Raw genomic sequence first — 19,181 nt, forward strand, 5'->3', positions numbered from 1 at the left:
TCATCCAGCTCAGCCTCTTTAACAGTTTTTCAGATTTAACTCCTGGCATAAACTTAATGAACAAAACCTGAAGCAAAGCAGCCTGTACCAGACAGCATTCTAATTTGAAATTACATCTCCCATTCTAATCTGAAAACCCCAAAGCATCTTTGATGAAAAAACACATACGTCTCCCAGATATGCAGTTTAGCATTAGCCCCTATGTATTCAACAGTGAGAACCAACTGTCTTCTTTTGTCTGATTTAATCAGGAGACAGCGCTCCGGGCTGACATGACCATCTGAGCTCCCATGACATCCAGCTCTGGAGCTGGCCCCACTGGTGTTCAGGCTGGCCTCTCCATGCTGCACACAGTCTCAAACACATTCAAGTTAAGGCAGTGGGAAAAGTATAGAATAAACGTTGTGTACATTCTGGGTGGAGAAACATGTCCATTCCCTGTCATGCTTGACAATTAAGATTTGGAAGTAGAGTGTTCTGTTTTGAACCATGTTTCACTAACTGAGCCACGAAATCACAACTGAAATCCATACTCTACAGTTCATTTCTTACCTTCAACAGCCCTTTCGGGAAGTCTTTACCATCATTCATCCCCTGAAGGTTAGCAATGAACTCCTGACAGGTCATCTTTTTCCCAATGTTCTGGAAGAGACAACAGAGAAACACAGCATCATATTCATGCTGCTTTCCAAAATGACATTCATAAGCAATACCACATGAATTGCATCTCGTCACTTTTGCTTAAGTCTAAGGCAGGCAATACTGAGAAAGCATTCCCGGGATTATTCAAACGCAAGCAACCCCATGTGAATATATTGAAAAAAGGGAAGGTGCCCTTGGACCCCAGGTCGCACACCCATCTGAAAAGAAAAAACAGCTAAATACTGGAGATTAGTGGAGAGGATGGTGATGAAGCTCCCTCGTTTGTCCAGGGTACCCTCCAATCCCATGTCTCCAAGGGCTCTATCAATCTCTGGCAGAAGAGCTCTACTTGATCCTGCTGTGGGGCATAAGAAAAAAACCAACTGAGACCCTTTCCAGACCTGTCTCTTATGATTTCCAATCCTCACTTCCAGTGACAACTACCAAACAAAAGCAATATGCCCAAGGGGAGCCATTGCATTTTCTGGTTCCCAGGGTTGAGGCTGCCTTGACATCTCCAAAGGATTCTTTTCTTCTCCTTGCTGTCTAATTCTCAGACTGAAAGTTACCAGATTGAGTCATGACCAGAAAGGGAACTGCTGTGTTCATGCAGGACCCAAACCTTCCCATTTGGAGAGTGCTCTCAGATGCTCTTTGGATCCCAGTCACCACCACCACTTGATGAAGGTGTCTGTCCTAGGTCCCCCTGGCACCCTGTGCACTAAAACCCCACATCTGCAAGTGGAGAGGGCAGCAATGACAACACTGAGCCAACAAAAAGAGGGATCAAGGGAAATCTGAGGGAAAGTCAACTTCTAGTTCTGATTAGAGCTAGCCAGTGGTGAGCTACTGCACTGTGACCCTCCAGCTGCAGCACAGCGTCCTCATGCGCTGCACTGCGCTTGCTCCCTCTGCCTAGAAGAGTGCGTCACAAGGTGTCTGCCTGGTTCCTGTCTGCAAAGTGGTCTGCTTGCTGTCCCCCTGAAAAAGCAACCTTTGAGCTTAAAGCCCTCCTCCTTGCCTTGCCAACCAAATGCAAAGTATCTGCAGCCTGGAGTGGAAGAGCTCCATGTGCAGATATGACTCAAGTTAACAGCAAGAGCCCAAGTTAATGCAGCAGAGAAGCCCCAAGAGGGGGGTCTGACTATAATATAGGTCATTCAACATTTCAGTTACATGATGCCTTGAACTGCACATCTTTATTTCCCCTCCAGAATGCATGACCAAGGAGAGTCAGGAAACCACCCAACCTCTACTGTCAGCTTCTAAAGAAAACTCCTCAATCTGTGGCCAGCATAGATCAGCACAGAGAAAGCAGACAGGAACACTGCTTCCCAAGCAAAGGGAGATACTTCTGGAGCGGGACACACGATTCACCACTTTCTACATCACAAAGGCCCTTAACAATCCAGTCTGGCTGTGACCCTGTCTCCTCTGGTTGCTACGCAGAACATAGCTCTTCCCCAGCATAATCCCGGTGCTCATATGCAGGCTGAAGCCCTTTCTCATACAGTTGCAAATGCCTTCCTCCTCCCTGAGACAGTCTTCAGCCTGTTTCTGTCCATTTCCTCCATATATCAGTTTGGTGTTTCCTCATGTTGACCAGAACCAGTAGCAATATGGCTCATTTCACCTACTCAGCCCACTTCTGAGAAAATTAGCACAGCAGTGAAATGGCTGTGTTGCTCCAGGACCAAAGCTAACGTCTCCACACAGTACTACACAGGTCCAGGCAGATGCTCCTGGCAGGTTACAGCTGTGTTAAAAATCTAGAGAATTTTAAACATGGCATCGCAGTCTGGGTGATAACTCGCCAGCAGAAAAGCAAGCATGCATCTCCAATACACAGTGAAAATTAATTATAAAAACAGAAAGACAGAAAAAGAAACTATAGAAAAATAGTTATAGAAATTTAGTTATAGAGAGAATGAAATGCAGCAAGACATGAACAAATAAAGGGATAAGTAAGAGTTTGTCTACAAGAGTTAAGGGAAAGTGTGAACTCAAGGCACAGCAGCTGTCCTACAGCCCTACAATCAGCAGAGCTGGCTCTGAAATAAAACTGTCCATGCTTACTTTCAGTATGTCAGGAACAAGAACAGCTCAGTGTAGACAAGCCCTATGACTCATTCGCTTCCTGCTCTAGCAGAGTCATGCTAAGGAAGGGTTGGAGCACTGTATGCTTATTAGAAAACAGGCAATTAGTGTATATATATATGCAAGGGGCTGCATTCCAAGTCAGAAATGCCCAACTTACCACCTATGTGGAAAAATGCAAAGCAACAAGAGGAAAAAAAAAAAATTATAGGAAACCCCAGGAAGACAGAAAGAAGAGACACAGGTCTGGCAAGCATTGTTGCTGCATACATATAACAACACACTAATGACTACCAGTAGGACAGGCTGGCAAGCTTAGAGAATCCTACAACAACCATAGTCACCCTAGCTTCAGCTGCAATTCAGCAGCAGCAATAAATGGCCAGAGCCAGATCTCTTACTCCAGTACCTCAAAAAGACAGCAGGGCCCACTAGAGCGATGGGCAATGCTGCCAGGCTCAGGCACATCCAGTCTCCCTCCCTGGACTGCAACGCAAAGAGGCTAGAGAGCAGGGGTCCAGGGTTACTCATTGCTCTGCAGAACAGAGTGCCAGGGAGACACCTCATCCGCCACGGGCAGACCGAGAGAGCCCAGTGTGCTCAAAAGAAGTAGGATATATCAACAGTCACACCAGAGCGCGTTCCCATACCTCCACTCACTTGCCAGTGGGATGGGTGCACTCCTCAGTCGGAAAAGGCCCAGTATTCAGAGAAAAAAAAAATCCTTTGCAACTTCTGCTTGTACTGCTTTCAGACAGAAAGTGGGAGGTGGGCATCAAACCCCCCAGGGAAGGACGGAGGAGTCTTGGCTTCATTGCCCACAGTTGCTGCAGAGCTGCAACCACACAGGGCCGGGCCACCCTTGGAGACCCACAGTGCTCCAGGAAGGCACAGCCAGGGCTGAGCCTCTCTAGGCTGTACCAAGCCTCTGTCTGCTGTGGCCTGACCCACTGCACATAATGCCCGTGGGTCCTGCGCTCTGAGTGCATGCCTGCCAGCTCTCACTGGGCAGGATATGGTGGTGATGCCAGGCCCGGCACTGCCAAGGCAGCCAGCGTGGGCATTTCATGAGGCCACCCTGCAGCAGGCACCTGCGTGCCCAGAGGATCCCTGGGTGGTGTGGCTGAAGTCCTCAGCTGGAGAGAAACCCCAAAACCGCTGGGCTGAAGCCACCACTCCTGTGCACTGATGCACCACACTTCCCTGGGCTATCCCCTTCACCACGACGGAGAAGGCCACCCATCAGCTCAGGGTTACCACGCAGAGCAGCCATAATGCACCATGAGTGGTGAAATATGTCCCACAGTTGTTGGCACTGTGAACCACCTGAGTGAGACTAAGAGGACTCAACCTGGAAGCTCATTTCCCCTAAGCAGTCAACGGGGAGAGGTGCGCAGAGGGAGAATTCAGGTCTCTTGCACCAGATGCCCATGCCGCCTCATCCTCTGCTCTCATGGCTCTGAGCACACTGGACATTACACTAGCCAAGCAGCACACTGGTTTTCCCAGGTTTTTGCCCCTACAAATGGCTGCCTGCAAACACCACCTCCTTGTGTGACTTTCCCAGCCCTGTTCTGCCTCTTTTCCTGCTTCTGCCTTCCCAGATGCTTTTATATTCTGGAAAGGGGAAGCCAGTCCCAACCACAGCTTCCTGTCCAGGGCCAGCTGCCTTCATCAGGAAAGGATGAGATGCACACCAGAAAGAAAGGGGCCTGAGGACAAGAAACACCCTCATACGTAAGGGCAAAACCAGGTACAATGCCAGCCCTGGATATGATTGCTCCTGCACATGCTGGAAAGCCCCTTGCCTAGCATTACAGCTCTTCCAAGGAGTGCAACCCTTTCTCCACTTGCTGTCTGCACTGGAGATGTTCAGGGTGCTTGAGTAGGCAGCAAAGGGACCCTGCTGCCAAGAGACCACCCCCTACCAGTACAAAGTTGACAGGAACAATCTACGTGAAGATGTATATACTCACATGGCCATGCAGGTCAGTGTTCAGCAGCATCATGGCACACGTGAGACAGTGAACCCCATCTGCAGAAAGAGACATGAGTCAAGTCACAGGCAACACCACAATTGGACCTTTAAGAGTGCAAACCAAGCTTCATAGCCTAATTGAGTCTGCTCCCTTAATGAGAATCTGTTCATCAAGAAATACACACAATTAAGTAAATCAACAGTGAGGTCATCCCACAGCTGCCAAGCCAGAACAGCCTTTCTTTCATCTTTTAATGACTGACAAAACTATCGTGCAGCAGCCATGGAGGAGGCAAAACAGACAGGAAACCATGCTGTCTCCCTTTTCTTGATAACACCAGTACCACAACCTGAATTGGCTGACTCTTTTTCATTTGTTTTCAGGACAAAACACAAAAAATAAGCTACATCCATTCTTGTCCCAGTCTGCAGGGACACGGACATCTGATGGTCTGCCTCTGCCAAAACACCTGCCTGTAAAGTGTGCAGGATGGGTACAACATGACGGCATCCTGAGTTTCTCCATCTCTAACCCCCTCCTCATTCAGAGCTCAGTTAGATTGAATTTTGCAGAACTCCAGCCAGCTGATGCTGCCTGTGCTCCAGATTGCGTAGTCAGTGCTTCAGAGATGTCTGAGAAGCAGTTCTTGCAGCAAAACCCTCAACAAGCAACCAGTAATGGTTGGCACCATCCCTAGAGTCACTGTGGTAGCACTGAAAAGTCAGTGCAGACTGCTATTTGCATAATTGGACACCAGTTTCATCTTCCTCCATGCCACCTAACACCACTGAAAATTCAGGATCCCCATGCCTCTAGCCAGTTTTGAAACATCAGGAACACGCTAGAAAAAAATATTTTTTCCATTTGCTTGTTCTGCAAACTCACGGTACCACCTTCCCTTCGCTCACAGGGATGTCATGAAAACAGAATCATTTATGAGACACACATGCACTGCAGGAAGACACTTAAGTTAAAAGCTTCTTCACCAAGTCTGGATAATGACCACACACAATGTCCCTCTGTGCAGTAAAGCAAAAAGAGGTACTGGGGGAGTGGGGGCAGGATAGGGATGGACATGACATGTTTTAAACTCAGTGGGACTATCACAGGCTTGAATTTGTGCCAGATCAAGCCCTTGCCAAAGGATGTTCCCAAAGCTCAGGACCATGTTTTCTTACAGTGTTTGCACAGGCCTTAGCACCCAAGCAACATCCCAGCACTCTAGCAAAGCACTGCTTCTCCTATATAATACTATTATCAACAGCGGTAAATTCAGAGCAGCTTGAATCTGGGGCTGTGGTGCTCCAGTTCAGGTGTATGCATTTCTGTAGGGTAGCCTGCCCTCTCATTCCCAAATCAAGAGCGCATCCAAACGATGGAAATGAGAATGGGGAAAAGAGAGGAAAGCAAGCAGCAGTGCACTCAAATGACTATTTCAAATGCAATCTTCGATTTCCACTGAAATGAACAAGTACCTCACTTCTGCAGTGGAGCACCTGACTACTGACACTGGGAATCCAACATCAGAATTACTTAAAATGCCTAGGCAAAGTCTATGGTGGTCACTTTAATCCCAATACTTGCTCATGCTCTGAAGTGGAAATATCCCTACAGCAATCTGGACTAGAGTAAAACAGCCACATCAGCATGCAAATCATTATTTCTATCCGGAAATGATGCACCTGTTCTAATTGATTGCTTGGGGTATCTTGAAATGAGAAAGCATTAGGAAGAGCACAAAAATGCTGTGGGAGCAGATCTTGTCTTATTGCTGCCTATTGACACCTTCCTTGACACCCCAACCAGTAAGGATGGCCAGGCACAGAGTGGGCAAACTTCACGCTCCATTAATGGGCAAATCACAACATAAGGAGTAAGGAAGTGTGATGGTACCTCAAAGTGCAGCAGCTACATGCTATTCCTTCTGACTTACACATGAGACCAAAGGCACAAATGAGTGTATGCATCTTTCCTTTCTTGTCCTCCTCCCTTTCTCAGTTTTCAGTGGCCTGTGATCAGCCAGCACTGGAATTACAGGGTCAGATTTCCCTGCTGGCGTGGCAGGCTGGACGCAGCAGAGGCACGCCAGTGGACAACTCGTCCTCTTCTGCAATGCCAATTTTCCTGGGTTTGATCCATGTGCTTGTTTGTTTCCCCAGTCAATTTCCAAAATGACTGAAAATGTTGGCAAGGAGGCAGCGCTCGGATTGATGTTAGCTAGTCTAGATGAAACCATGCCAGGGTCTGGATACTGCACCCAAAATTCACCCCCACAACTGGCAAGAGCTGGCATGTCTGTTGCCAGTGCATGCAGGGAGACACGCATTGAACTGGGTATGAAGAGTGAATACTTGCTCTTCCACATGAAGTGGGAGCTATTTGCATTCACACACATATAGCTGGAGCACAGCTACCTACATACACTCAAAACCAATGAGACCAAAGCCGCAATGGGGGGATATTTAAATCTGGAAATGTTTAAACTAAGGATTGGCACTGAAGAGGCCTAAATGCTTTCCCTGACTGGGGAGCAATACAGATTTTCTCCGCCTCACTACAATTCCATGTACAAAATGGAGAAGATTTCCATGCTCACCACATGCGACCTCTACACTTTGGCACAGCAATTACATATCGTCAGTTCCCAAATACACACCACACATGCTACTGAAGGTGAGAATGAAGGAAGAGGGAGACCATAGACCTTGTTATCACAACTAAAATTACCTTGAGTCGAAATGGTGTTTGGGTTACACTGATAGTATCTGCTGGAGAAGTGGATTAAAACTCTCTCTCGTTCCTGAGTTTCTCCGATAAGTGAAAAGGCTTTAAAGAAACTCCTACAAGAAGGGCAGAAAACAGTAAAATTAAAATCATAAATCTCTTGTGGCCTCACACAGCACATACAGCACATTTCACAGCAAGAAATATGCAAGTGCGCCCCAGCAATTCAGTTCCAAAAAGCCTTTCTAGAAAAACAGATTATTATCCCATGTGTATTTAATCCGAACATTACAATAAATCAACCAGAAGGAGTTAGATTACCACTGGTCTCAGCCATGAAATATGTAAGTTAATAAACAATTATGCTATTTGAAATAGCTGTTCTTATTTTTAGTGGTTTTCATTTTGGAGAGAAAGGAATTGGAGCAGGTGGCATTTATGGATGATGCTCATTCGGGGTGTTCTCTGTCCTCTTCTAACTGTCCATCAGCCCTATATGCTTTAACTTTATACCTATTAATATTCGCACTGAAAGCAAAGGAACAATTCCAAGCAGCAAAGTCAGGCAGGTGCACTGCAGACTTGGAGCCTGGCCTGAACGTGCAGCTCTCCTTAGGGAGGGACATCTACAGAGCAGCCATCACCACATCAGTCGCTTTGCAGACATTACAGTCTTAATGGCCTTGCAGAGGGGCAGTGTCACTACCTGATCCACAGGAAGCATCTGGGGAAGGGGTCAGAAGAATTGCAACTTCTCCCATGGCACTTCAGTAACAGCAAGAGCAACCTGGCCTTCTTGGATTTCCTCTCACAATGCTCAAGGGCATGGGGTTGGTGTGCACCTGGGTCCACAACTTAGACATAGCCTCTTAACCACTCTCTTCTTCTTTCTGCTAGAAAAACTGGCCTTATTGCCAGCCCTCATGAAGAACTTCTGTACTTCTCAAAATCCCCAAATCCTGGAGCCAAGAGATGACCTCAGAAGTCTCAGCCTACTTTTATTTGTCAGGATGTTAATAAAAAAAAGCCTGAAAACACAAAGCTTTTGGGTCTGAAGGAAGAAGGCATATAAAATGAATGCCTGATAGACAATTTCTGAATATCCCAAGAGATTTAAATTGACAGTAGATTCGAGTGGGAAACATTATAGGAACATTCAAGGTTATCTAACCTGCACGAATAAGTGTTAACTTCATTTCTTCGATGCAAGGTCAGAGACGAACTGTAGTTGCAATGATATCACACGCATACAGAGTGTGACCTGATGGGTAATAACTTAATTTGACATGTAATGCATTGCAAATGACCAAGTTCACAAGTAGATACAACTGAGTCTTCTCAGGGTTTCTCATCTCACAGCTGCGAGGGAGGCAGCAAGGAAGCCCAAACAGAGGGCAGACAGGACTGACTGTCCTCTCAGAGCAGGCTGGCTGGCTGGTGCCCCGCAGATGAGCTCCCTGCCCCACAGGCAGGACTGGGACAGGCTCTGAAAGGGGCTGTTTGGGTGCAATACGTCTTCCAGGAGCCGTGCAGACGACCTGAGAGATGCATGAGCAGAGTGGGCCCATATGTGGGAAAGTGCAGGGTGATCCAGACTGGGGAAGATTTGGGACTGACTCCAGTCCATGCTCAGGACTCATTGCTGACTGCAATACACCCTACACAACAGCTTCCCACAGGCAATGTGGGTCTGGACAGCTGCCAAGGGCTTCAACAGGCAAATGTCTCTGTGGCTTAACAAACCACAGCGCATCAGCATGTCAGCAGTAACAGGGAGATTACTCACTGCAAATGTGAGGCAAAACATTTTGGGCAGCTAAGGTTGAGGCCAATGCTCTGTCCTTAGCCTGTGCTGAAGGCACGCGTCCGGCTGCTACTGCAGCTTGGCTGACAAGCAGTAACGCATGAAAACTCAGCAACTCCCTTGTGTGCCCAGCTAGAGTGTATTTCACCGAAGGTCATGACTATTAATATTAACAGGCGATCTACAGGGAGAAGAGACCTCCTAAATATGTGCCACAATTTAATTAGGTATTGGATTTCACAATTTAAAAGATGAAGTATATTTAGAATCATGCTTCATGGCTCCTAGTACCCAAAACAAGGAGCAAACTTCCCACCACCAAGGCTACCGCCCCACCAGGACAAAGGGCTCTGGCTTTGCTCTATCCAAACATTTACGTGCTGGATTAACTCTTCAGCAGGTGTTTGCACTGTCTTCAGCAAGTGAGACTCTGCTTTGCTGTGCTGATGGGGACTGACGTTCACCTCGGCTTCCTGGAGCAACGCCCCTCCAACTACCTATGCCAAGAGACTGATAAGGGCTAATAGTCTTCTCGGTTTTGTATCATTAAGAGGAAGAAGAAAAAAAGAGGAAAAAAAACAACCTAAAGTAATCTGAGCCAGATAACTAAAAATTACTTTAAATCCCCCTCCTTTAATGTCACCATTTAACTGTCAGAACACCAGCAACTACACTAACAGGCCACTGCTACGCAGGTTTGGTATTTTGACTCCTAAGATAAAAAAATATTGAAAGCAAACACTGTTAAGGCCTGGTTCCAGGGTTAAAAGGACATGAACATTGAAGGGATGGGCTTTCAAACACCCACATAACTATCTACCAAACACTCAGAGCATTTCCCATCTGGAAGTTTTTGCTGTTCTGCACATTTTTAGATATCTCTGAGGGACATGGCGAGGGGGGCTGCCAAGCTGCTTGAAATCCTGGCCCCTTCTGTACACAGGGCAGCCAGGCAGAGCAAACTCCACAAGGCACCAACCAAAAAGGCTGCAAGCCCTGTGCAGTCCAGCCACGAACAACATCTTCGTTCTTCAGGTGCACCTGCCAGATGACGAGTCACTTGGTGAACAGGGGACTAGTAATTTTTACCCCTCTCTCCTCCACTGTGTCAAGCACACAACCTATCTCTAAGCAGGTCAACCCCAAAATTTCCCCCTCCAGGAAATGCCAGCCCTCCAGTGGTGTTATGGGGTATACCAACATGCCAAGAGATATAGGAAAGAAAAGGTCTGTCCCAGAGTGCTTCACACTTCCCTTTTCTCCCTCATAAGCCCTCATCATGCAAATGCTTCAACTGAGACATCACATGAAACAGCACCGTTACTAAAACAAGAATGCAAGATTTGCAAACAGGCATATACCTCAGTGAGTAATCCAGCGTCATGCCCGTGAAATCAAAAAACTTAAGGTATTCTTCAGCCACAAGTTTGCTGAATTCGTTGCTTCAAAAAAAAAAAGAATAGTAATAATAAAGGTTAGTCAATCAAGAATAAACTCTTCAGAACCAATGCTCTGAATGAGATGGCAAAGGTCTCATTTCAACACATACTTTTTACCCAAATGCTTCGCCACGTCAGACCGTTTGAATCTGTCCAGATGGTAGAGGCGTTTGGCCAGGCGTCGGGCTGCTTCCAAATTGCTGCTGCTGCCATTGCTGAGATCGCAGCCGAGGGCTCCTGCGGCATCCTTCTCCTGAAGCTCATTGCTCCCCATGGCAGCACTGGACTCTAACACCATATTCTGCAGTCTAACATTGCTATTGGATGGAAGGAATGGGGAAAGGGGAAAAAAAATAAAAGGTATTACATTTTTGAGAAGGACTTAATTCCTCTCAGACTGGAAAGCGATTAATGACACAGAGTCAAGATTACATGATGCAGTGAATGCCACCTAACTGAAGGAACTGTGCAGAACAGAGATATTTACTTCACAGTCAGAGCTCGTAGGGTTAAACACGGAGGCCCAAATTTAAGTTCCAGCACTTCACTCTGCACTCACGTTTTAGGAGTGCCAAGAGTGAGAAAGCCCAAAACTTGTGCTCACTTCACAGAAAACTGTTTGCTACTATCAGCCTATAACTTATACCTAACAGTAAGGACTCCTTGTTCATTTCTTGCACTACTTGTTTTTAGCCCAACTGGTTGCCAGTGGTAGGCACCCACAGTCTTTGAGAACGGCTGAAGGGGTGCCTGCAAGAGGGAAGCCACAAGCCATTTTCCACAGGAAAAAGCAGTGAGCAAGCCAGGATGTGCAGCAGCTCCAAGCTGACCCAGCAAAAGTCCCTTCCTCATTCTTCCCCAGTTGTCCTGGAAACACTGCTACTCCTCAAATCTAAAATAACCTCAGCAGAAGTCTCAGCAGCGCCTGCACTGCCCACATGCCGTGGGCATCCTGCTGGGAGGCACCACCAGGAAAAGCAGGGCTCCAAGCCAGGAGCCCATCTTTGAGAGCTGGATGGAGACACGAACCACGAGGCCAATGCGGAAACCACTTGCTTTTCTCCTATAGTCCCTCGTGGCCGCCACGATTTGCCTCGCAGCTGCTCAAAGTAGGGATGTGCAGTATTGCAATCCCAGGGCGCTTTATATTAATCATGCATTTATAGATTCCTTCCACTTCTACTACAGCAGGAAAGTTCTTGCCATGTACTTGTTTTGCTTCTCCCCTCAAAGGAGCAAAATCCTTCCACTTAAGAAAGCGCTCCTCCGCAAACACTCCCCTGCACACAGCTAGATTTTTTTGTTTTGTTTTGGTAAAGCTTTTCTCTGACAACTGCATGAAAATTCTTGCAAAAAACAGTTCTGTGTGTGAGCAACAGCATTTTTATTTAAGAAAATACAATACAGAAATTCTTTCCATTAAATTCTAGTTTACACAAGGCTAATGAATGATCAGCAGATGTCACAAGCAGGGCAGATAGGAGTGGAATGAGTTAAAGATGACTTTAAACACGACCCTGCAACATACCACAGTTTCATAAGCCATTGTAATCTTTGCGTTTGACAAGCCATGGTTAGAACAACCAATCACCAGACTCCAGTACCAATTTTCTAGTGATTTACTGCAGTGTCTGCTAGTCATTTATTAACTCTTTAAAGATAGGATTTTCATATAATGTGAGCTTAAACTAAAAACTTTTGCTATTCTGCATGCCTCCTTCAATGCAAATCACCACAATGTATTACCATGAGGGAATACACCTCTCTGCCCATGCACGGTTTAAAAAAAGGGAGGTGCTGTGCGCCTGTGGGAAGAAGGCTTGTGTTCATTTTGCCTCTGTTTGCATCCTCCTAGTACTGTTACAATAGCACTGAACAAAAGTATCAACCTAATCATACACAATGGGGGGTGAGGGTTATTTTATGAAGTATCTGGGTAAACCAGACATCCACATCTCCTCACAAGTACTAGGGAATTTTATTTTGCGTTTATTTCAGTGTAAATTGTAAGGTGCTATAATAACAGCGCTCTACCATGGGATTAGTATTGAAAATATAATCCCAACAACATTAAGAACATTTCCCACCAGACACCCTAGAAGACAAACAAAAGAAAGCTCCTCCTGACTCCACTGGTGTGGGAAATGCCTCTTCCGCCCTTTGCTAAAGTACTGGCAATCGTCTGAAATCCTCTTAAGCAGGTCACTAAATTCAGACTATTTCAAACTTGAAAAGCAAACCAATTCCAGAGTCCTGTAGCTCTGATACACACCCAAGCAACGCCGTTACATTTTGAGATCAGGCACGACAGGTTTCAAAGTCTCAGCCGTAACGTTTTACGGGCGCGAAGGAAAGCAGGTAAGCCAACACAGCTATGGAGCCTTCCACGCAGCAACACGGCTTCGAAAGCCATGCCAGCTTGCAGGGCCTTGCTCGTAAGTCACAGCCTTCTTTCACCACTGCTCTTCATTACAGCAAGATTTATAATCCTGAAAGATGGCCAAAGCTGACAAGAAACATCTGCATTTTGCTAGGAATCAGTGAACTACAGGAGCTGGCGTTACCGCAAACCACCACCAGTGTAAGAGAGGAAGTGCCAGCATCTGCCACTTAGTGAAATAAACAGCACGGCAGACTTCGGTTTTGCCACGCGGGGCAGCAGTTCAGACCTGAAAAGGGAACACCCAGCAAGAAGAAGAGAGCGCTCTTTCTTTCCCTCTGAAAAAGTAGCTGACAGGGCTGCCTAAGAAACAACCCCTATCTCCAGCTTTCTTGATTTAAAGCTTCATCCTGATGGGAAGTCCCAGGACATTTACTAGCTCAAAAGATGCTTCTATTGCTATTCAGACAATTAGGTAACTCATTACTAGTGCAGGAAGGGGCCAAATCAGTAATAGGTTGTTTACAACCTAAGCCTCTTATTCAGGGAAAATGTCAAACATAAGGTGAGACCTCAGCTCTCACATGCTTTTAGGTGGTGAGAAGACAGTTGCCCACATCATTAAAAACAGAGACACCCTTGGACAAGCAGCACAGCTTCTGCAAGCTGCCCCTTTAATGCCCCTTCTGGACAGCTCATTTTGGCAGGGTACCATGGGTGTTATACAGGACTACGCCAGGGAAAGGCTGGCATTTACTCTCACCTCCCAGCCTCGGGGGGCGCATCACTTTGCTCCCGTGCCTCAGCTTCCCCAGCTGCTGAACAGAGATATTAATACCTGCCTCTCTCTGCTAAAGTGCTTCAAGCACACGCCGATTAAGGGCTGGGAATTATGAAGGCTGAAAATAGGTCTGTCTTCTGCATGCAATGATTTCTACACATGGCCAGCCCACAGCAGCATTCCTAGCTAAAAACACCTAAGAAACAGCTTCAAGAAGCAGAGCAAGAATACACAGGCTGGACGCGCATTTCTCATCCGGCTTTTTTACTTATCCCACTTATCACATAAAAATGAGAAACTATCACTGACAGAAGTGGGCTGAAAATGTAATAGATTTTATTGCACCTAATCCTGAATTCAAGCCCAAAAGGGACTATAACAATACTTTGGGTAATTGCCTGTGTAGCAACAGCTGCTGGTTTTCACCCAGAGACTCTTACATTAATCTCCAACACCAGAAAGAGAGAGAAAAACAGAAGCTACAGAAAAACAGACCTACCCTCCAACCCTTCAGTCACACAGTGCATGAGCTCTTACTAGAAACCAGCTCCTTACACCTTCTTATTTCTATCCTCAGCAATGCACTTCAAATACATCCTTCCTACCTCTTCTGCCAAAGCATCCCAGATTTACAGTTGAACGCGCAGCAGCCCCAGGACACCATATCCAGCAGAAATCACAGCAATTCAACACAGTTGCTGTGGTAAATTCAGTATCTCTAACTGCAGCAACCACCTCCCTACGCTCACTGATGAAACACAAACAGGTTGCAACATCTGTGGTGCTGCCTTTCCACAACACGCTCTAACAGCTAGGAAGGGTCTGAAACATTTTATACTGTATTTTCACTTATCCTATTATTTACCAGATCAACAGTGATCTGGGAAGTCCCAATACCAAGATACCTCGACCACGCTGTGCTCGGCACATTACACACTTGCTCTGCTTAAGGAATTTCTAAATTAACTTTTTCTGGTGTTGTTTGTCAAAATTGAAACCCTCTACAACAACATATGTTTGGGGAACAGCTGCAACTTCCAATCAAAACCAGAGCAAGACCAATAACCTAGTAGCAAGGATAAAAGTGCATCTTACCTCACACGAGTTTAATTCCCCACTTGATTGCACTGCAACTGGAAAGTTCAGCACGAATATATCCAATTACATGTGCCTTAAACCTCAGGATGCAATCCATTTTTTAAACAAATTTGGGGGGGGGGGGGTGGCAGAACCCTCTCAGTTTTGTAGCAAGGGAGAGAAGCACAGCAACAGTGTGTGCAACCGGAAAACAACCCCTGCTCAGTCAGAGCGTGGATCCCAGCGTGCTGCTGTTGCAGTGGCTGCCTGCCTGATGCTCTGCAGCAGAGCACCTCTGACCTGTGCCCCGCCAGCTGCACACAGGTCCTTCCCGAGGAAGGCTCATCCATGTGGCACGTGCACCCAGGACCATGCAGCTTCAGGCAGGGCTTGTGTGAGACAGGGCTGGGGTCTCCCCGGGTCGTTTTTGGAAGGCAGGAAGAGGAAAAGGGAGAGGGGCTTAATAACACCTGGTTTTCCTCAAACAAATCTGCATGCTTCTTGTATCAGCTTTAGGCAACTGAAGTTAGGAATTTGCCAGTGGAGTCTCTCACAGCAAAACATACAATGATTAAAAATAAGGAAAGGGTGGAGAGCAGTTCTGGCTCCCAGGAACGAGGGCCAGAACAAATGTTCTTTTCAGCAGGGGAACGGCACCTGCCAGGGGACCAAACAAGGGTCAATACAGTTTTTTGCAATGCTAAACTGTTCCTGTTGTTTTAAATGCTCCAAGTATTTTTTTTTCCCCTCTTGGTTTTAAAACGAAGTACACCTCTTTCCTCACCTATTACCACCAACTCTGGCTGTGAACAGAACTTGCTGTTTTTAATTCAACACCACCTCAGCAGTGGTTCTCCCCTTGCAACATCGGAAATACAGAAGTATGCAGCTGGCACAAAACCAGCCTGGACTGCAGGGGAGCAAACCTCACCCTGGGAAAAATCCCGCCTGAGGAAAACGAATCCCCGCCCTGCTAAGCGGCAGAGGGAAGTTCATGCTCAGCCAGCGATAACGCTCCCACACTTCAGAGCTGATTATTCGTAGTCTGTGGCACGGGCAGAGTTTTGTGTCAAAGAGGCAGAAAAGCTGTGCTTGAGCAGAGCGCTGGAAGGAGTACCCCGGCCACTGGAAGACAAGAAATCTCAGCAGCATTCGAACACGATCAGTCAGTTCCTGCTATAAATGACCAACCACACAGACGGGCTTGGAGCCGCGTTGCTGCAGCTCTGCACTGGGCTCTGCAGGGCCGGGAGCAAGTACAAAACCATGTCAGGCAATGTATTACCTTCCCAGTTAATGCCAGTTTCCAGGGCTCTTCCCATATACAACGGTAAGGGGCGGGGGGAGAAATAATAACAATAATTCCCTTTCCTGGCAGATGACTCACTCTACTTTTTTACTCCAAATGGTTTAATCTGCTTTGAAGTCCTACGTATGGGTTCTCTTCAAAGACACGCTTTGAAGTAGATCGCTCTTGGAGAGCTGACACAGCTGCACTTCTCTGCAACTCAGTTCAGTGGGCGTCTCACAAGCGCAGCATTGGTGAGCATCAATGAAGGGAGGAAAGTTTCTACAACTCTGAGCACCCACTAAGCATCCACTAAAAAGCACTCTGTTCAACCTTGTCACATCACAAAGAGAAAAGCAAAGAGAAAAAAACCCTATAATCTCTCATTTGTTATCAATAAAATACATGCATAAAGTCATCTTCAGAGACTGAAATGCATGCTGCTGCTAAAATAACCTCTTGTTGCCTGCAATCATGTTCCTTTTTCTTTGATTAAAAGAAATCCCACAGGTCATAAGTAGGGAGCTAACAGCTAAAACGTTCAGAAAATGCCATTTCTAGTAGGCCTGCGTCCAGCATGTCTAAATCCTGTCTTTATATGATTACAGTGTTAGGACATCAAGTCCTACCGCATGCAAGGACTGGATTACAATCCCTCGGAGAGACAGCATGTCCTTTACTACACGGACACGCTGGCCCACTGCCACCTGAAATACAAGTGTATTGCTAAAAATACTTCAGGTTTAATTCCCTTTCAGCCTCAGGATCCTTACTTATATTGCTGTGCCAGGGGTTAGAGATCCTAAATGGACTGCCAGCACGTTAACGCCCCTCAGAAGAGAAAATGAAAATCAGGCCATTTCCAAGGATGGCGGTGTGTGCTCTCAGGTGTCCCTTTACGAGTACTTATGCCAACGGCATTCACGCACAGACGACTAAACCCTGCTGCAGTACACACCAAGACAGCCCCGTGCTCACTCGCAGGACCTGGCCCACCTGTCAACACACATGAGCAAAAAACAGTCCCAAAGATCGCATTAAATACCAGTTACCTCGGTCGGAAAGCGCTCGGCCCCCAGGTGTTTCAGGCAGGCAAGGGCTCTCCCTCCAGCCCACCTGCCCAGCCGTCACTTTCCCTGGGAGCGCCCGCCATGCGCGGCGGGTGCCGAGAACCTCCCGCGCCCCTGGCACCGGTGATGGCATGACATTTTCCCACGCTGCTCCGGCAGCTTCCCCTGGTCCCAGGCAAAACTTGGAAAGCAGCGAAGCACTTCCCCTTGCTCCTCCTGGTGCCCTGCAGCAATGTCCCTCCACCAGACCCACTTCAAAAGCCCACAGTGAAATCATACATGACCCTACGCTAGTGCTCAGTTTAACTGTTTGGAGACCAGCCCAGCAAGTGCACGTTAACAGTGCAGCTGGTCCAGCTTAATTCTCCCCCTGGCACAGAGGAAAGTAGATGTGTAAAAATACGGGGGTTATCTTATCTTTCAGTTAAGGCCACCATGCAAACATGCAGATGCAGGGGGGGTTTCAGTGCCAGTAGTTTTCCACAGGAGTCGAATGTCAAAACTCTAGAGTGAAGTGAACTGCCCTTTTTAGAAAGAATTGTTAATAGTGATAAAAAACAAAGCTCAGGGGTAAATGGAAAAACAAAAACCCCCACAGCTCACCCAGCTGTGCTAGCAGGTAGTCTGCATGTTATGTGCACTGCCCCTCTTCTCCAGCACTCTTGCATCAAATCTGGAGCTCTACGTACATATACAACTTCCCCCCAGCCTTCAGACCCTGACCCTCTCCGTCTGGGGAGGGAAGAAGTGAAGTAACCAGCACAGACAAAGCGGGGCTTCAACTTACAGCTGGACGCAGCTAAGGGAGGAGACAACGGGCTGCACATCAGGACCAACTCCTAGCTGGCATACACGCTTCGGTTTGAGTGAATGAAGGCTTCTTGGCCTAAATGGCTTTGACTTTAATGGAGATGTGCCAAAACACATGCCAGCTTAGAAGCTGAGCTGCTGACAGCTTTATACTGAAGTGCTTTGTGCAATGGTCTGATCAGCTGCTCCACATTTTTTTTATTTTTTTTTTTTTTGTCTCTGTCAGCTCCTGCATTTTTTGTTTGTTTGTTTTATTTTTGGAGGAGGCTGGGAACTGAAGAGGCCAAGAGTCAGCAACCCTTTTTCCTAAAACAACAGTTTATTTAGGAACTAGAAGCAGTTTTACAACACCTCACTAACCTCGTATCGCAAACACCCTACTAACTAGAGCAAAAGCAAACTCATGACTGCGCGTTCAGAGAGCATAGGTAAAATGAGGATACCCTCATGCAAGTAATCCCAGGGATCAGAGCGGCTTTCCATTTCTGAAGCTATGAAGCTGTGAGACACAGGGGCAGATCCTCAGCTGCCAAGGAGCCGCTAACTTCAGAGAAGCTACAGAAATCTCTCCCTGCTCAGACTCGGCCACTCTGTCTTTATTTGGATTTAACATACCAATGCCACTCACCATGGTTCAACACCTGACAGATGCAATAGCCCACATACAAGCAAGTGCACTCCAGGGCCTCTTTGCCTGCAGATGCATTTGATGTGTTCATTTGTCTGTGACAATTACCGGCTATAATCCTCAGAACAACCTCCCTTGTGCTGGGCAATTTTTTTTCCCTTCAAGGGAAAACAGAGGGGTGAGAACTGGCCTCTGTACCTTTGAAAAGGTACCCAAGAAATACAACAGCCACAACCCATTGTCCAACAGACCCAGGATTATTTTTGCTCCCTTTATTGACTCTAAGCCTTACCAGGGAACAGTCCCTTTTACCATCCTGTTGCATCACTCGTTCCTTGTAACAACCATGAGTTTATTTCCTTGTAGCTGAAACTGCAACTGCTGTAGCTGTCACCGCAGTGATTTGAGAAGTTGCTTCAGTTTTCTAAACAAATATTTTCAAAGGAAAATTGGCACAGAAAT

The 19,181-nt window shown here is 46.7% G+C and overlaps 1 protein-coding gene across 9 annotated transcripts in view; it reads right to left on the minus strand.

Moving 5' to 3' along the window:
* LOC112982199 (PH and SEC7 domain-containing protein 3) overlaps positions 1-19,181 on the minus strand; it is a 141,609-nt gene that overhangs the window by 59,811 nt on the left and 62,617 nt on the right. For all 9 annotated transcript variants that reach the window (XM_064501795.1, XM_026098429.2, XM_026098420.2 and 6 more), the window contains 5 exons: positions 10,796-11,002; positions 10,608-10,688; positions 7,446-7,558; positions 4,716-4,774; positions 553-642 (listed from right to left, as the gene is read on the minus strand). In XM_064501795.1, the coding sequence (XP_064357865.1) occupies positions 553-642; positions 4,716-4,774; positions 7,446-7,558; positions 10,608-10,688; positions 10,796-11,002 (550 nt within the window). The remainder of the gene's footprint in view (positions 1-552; positions 643-4,715; positions 4,775-7,445; positions 7,559-10,607; positions 10,689-10,795; positions 11,003-19,181) is intronic.

The sequence above is a fragment of the Dromaius novaehollandiae genome, chromosome Z, assembly GCF_036370855.1.
Source record: "Dromaius novaehollandiae isolate bDroNov1 chromosome Z, bDroNov1.hap1, whole genome shotgun sequence".
Lineage (NCBI taxonomy): Eukaryota > Metazoa > Chordata > Aves > Casuariiformes > Dromaiidae > Dromaius > Dromaius novaehollandiae.